Source organism: Cariama cristata, unplaced genomic scaffold (assembly GCF_000690535.1).
Source record: "Cariama cristata isolate BGI_N322 unplaced genomic scaffold, ASM69053v1 scaffold22280, whole genome shotgun sequence".
Lineage (NCBI taxonomy): Eukaryota > Metazoa > Chordata > Aves > Cariamiformes > Cariamidae > Cariama > Cariama cristata.
In genome coordinates, this window is record NW_009594373.1 from 4979 (window position 1) to 7512 (window position 2534).

Here is a 2534-nt window from a genome sequence, read left to right on the forward strand (position 1 = left end):
GCTTGATGGATGCCAGCATCTCCACGCTGACAGCCACCTGACGGGACAGTTCAGATGCCCGGTCCTCCAGCTCCTGCTTCTCCCGGCTGAGCCGTAGGCTTTCCTGCTTGGCTTTCTCCAGCTCCGAGCTTTTGCGGTCCAGCTCCACCTGGAGCCGGCCCACCTGCGAGGCGATCTTCTGCTCCACCTCCTCCGTCAGCTTCTCCAGCCTCTTGTCCACCTCCAGCTTCTCAAAGGCGCGGATCTTCAGGCGAGCCAAGCCTTCCTCATAGGCAGCGTCCATAGCAGCCGGCGGCGTGGGGGCCGGGGCCACGGCTTTGCCGCGGGTGAAGATCTCCGTCAGCGGGATCTCGATCTCGTGGACATAGCGGGGCGAGGGGGAGGAGGACGGGGCTGGCTCCAGCTCCTCAGCGGGGACGAGGTCACAGGAGAAGCGCTGGTCCTTGCCTTGGAAGGAGGTGCTCTCAAAGTAGTCTCGTCGGGCAGCTGGAGTCAGCAGGGCTCCGTCGGCGGCCAGGGGGAAGACGGCGGCATCGCAGATGCTGTTGGTCTTGGAGAGGACGTAGAGGGTCTCATAGGTGTGGTTGTACTCCAGGTGCGCCCGCAGCGAGGAGAGGCTGCGGAAGCGCTTGTGCTCCCCGCACCGCGGACACCGGTAAGGCAGGGCCAGCGAGGCCGGCAGGTCCAGCGAGGCCATCCCTCAGCTATGCACCCCGAGGCAGGGGAACTGCACGGCCCCGCTCATGGCGCGGGATGGATGGACCGGTGGCACGTGGGAGGGGTTGGGGAGCCCCGGGGGGTGAGGCTGCAGCTCTGCTGGGGCATGGCGGGGTGAGAGCCCTGGGATGGAAACAAGGGGTCCGGCAATTCTGGGGGTATGTCAGCATCGGCCGGTGCCAGGCGCTGGAAGAGATAGGGGGGTTAGTGATACAGGGATGGTGGGTCCCCAAAAGTCCCTCCTTGGTCCTTCTTCTTGGTCCCCTCTCTGCCACCATCCTAACCTCCCGTGTTCTTCCCACTCATGCACAACCCTTGGGAGGATGCAGAACACTCAAGAAGGTGCACAACCCTTGGGAAGACCCACTGCCTTTGGGAAGACCCAAAACCCTCGGGAAGACCCACAACCCTTTGGAAGAGCCACAACCTTTGGGAAGAGCCACAACCTTTGGGAAGAGCCACAACCTTTGGGAAGATCCACAACTCTTGGGAAGATCCACAACTCTTGGGAAGATCCACAGCCCTGGGGAAGGTGCACAACCCTTGGGAAGGTGCACGACCATTTGGGAGGCATACAGCCGTCAATAAGGTGGACAACCCTTTGGAAACCTCTCTCCATCCACCCTGAGCTTGCCACAGAGCAGTGACCCATGTGCTTTCTTGCCCAACCACCACGCAATGAGCCCCTTCAGCGCCCGGGATCTCCAGGCCCCAGGAGCATCCCCGTGTCTGACGCTGGGGCTGGCTTGCTGGGAGCCACCTCTCCAAGCAAAGGGTGACCCACTCCTACCAGATCAGCCCATCCAGCCTCGCAGCAGGATTCATCTCCAAGAGTTACTTCTCATCAATGACCCCCTCTGGGGTCGTGGGACCCCCACGCCATCTGATGCAGAGGACATGGTGGCTTCCCGTGCCTGGGCAAGTGAGGGTCCCCGTGGGGACTTGGTTTATCCCCCACTCACAAAATTCTCCAAGACATCATGGGGCAGGGGGAAGAACCCCACCCTTCTGAAAAGGGATAAACCAGCAAAAATCCAGCCTGGGAGGCACAAGCTGATATCGGGGCGCATTGCTGCAACACTTTCACCCCAAAGCATCATGGACACCCATGGGTGGGAGCATCCCTTGCTCCTCCCTCTGCAATATCCCACAAAGGGTTCTTCCCACCACCCTAAAACCCCTCCAAGCCCCCCTGTACCCCATAACCACCAGCCGTGGTGAGCACTAAACTGCCACTGAACGCTCCATCCGTGCCTGTCCCCAGGGCAGCATCCCCTGCAGCTCAGCACCCCCTTCTGAGGGCACAACCGGGCCATGAGATTTGGGAAACCATTTTTTAGGGAAAAATCAGTAAAAGGCAAGAAATCCATGCAAACAATAAAAATAAGATGTGCTGGGAGAATTGCTGGAACTGCCTGGCCGTGTTTTGGGGTGGTTACAAAACGCACCCTCACACGTTAACCCCGCCTGGGCAACCACCGGTGCCCGCCCGGCCGAAACCCGGTGAACACAAAGCACCGCTGGCAACTTCGGTTGCTGCCGATGGGATGAGAAAGCGCTTTTCCACCGTAGGGACGGGGCCACAGCATCGTGCCACCCGATATTTCAGGCCTGGATCCCTGCCCGCGTCTCCCGGGGTACCCGATCAGCCTCGGTCCGTATTTCCCAGCCATAAGCCAAGGCAGGATTTGGCCCAGGCCGGTCTAAATGCACATATCGCCCGGACCCTGTCCTGGGCAGGTCCTACCCTGACCACAAAACCACTCCCCACCAGCAACGATGAGGATTTAACGAAATTATTAGCAGAGTCATTACTA

At 60.1% G+C, this 2534-nt stretch overlaps 1 protein-coding gene across 1 annotated transcript in view; it reads right to left on the reverse strand.

Annotated features, from left to right (window-relative positions):
* LOC104159795 (F-box only protein 41-like) overlaps positions 1 to 697 on the reverse strand; it is a gene marked incomplete at its 3' end in the record, with an annotated part of 5664 nt that extends 4967 nt beyond the window's left edge. The window contains exon 1 of the mRNA XM_009697798.1: positions 38 to 697. Within this exon, the coding sequence (XP_009696100.1) occupies positions 38 to 697 (660 nt within the window). The remainder of the gene's footprint in view (positions 1 to 37) is intronic.
* Between the last annotated feature and the right edge of the window lie 1837 nt (positions 698 to 2534).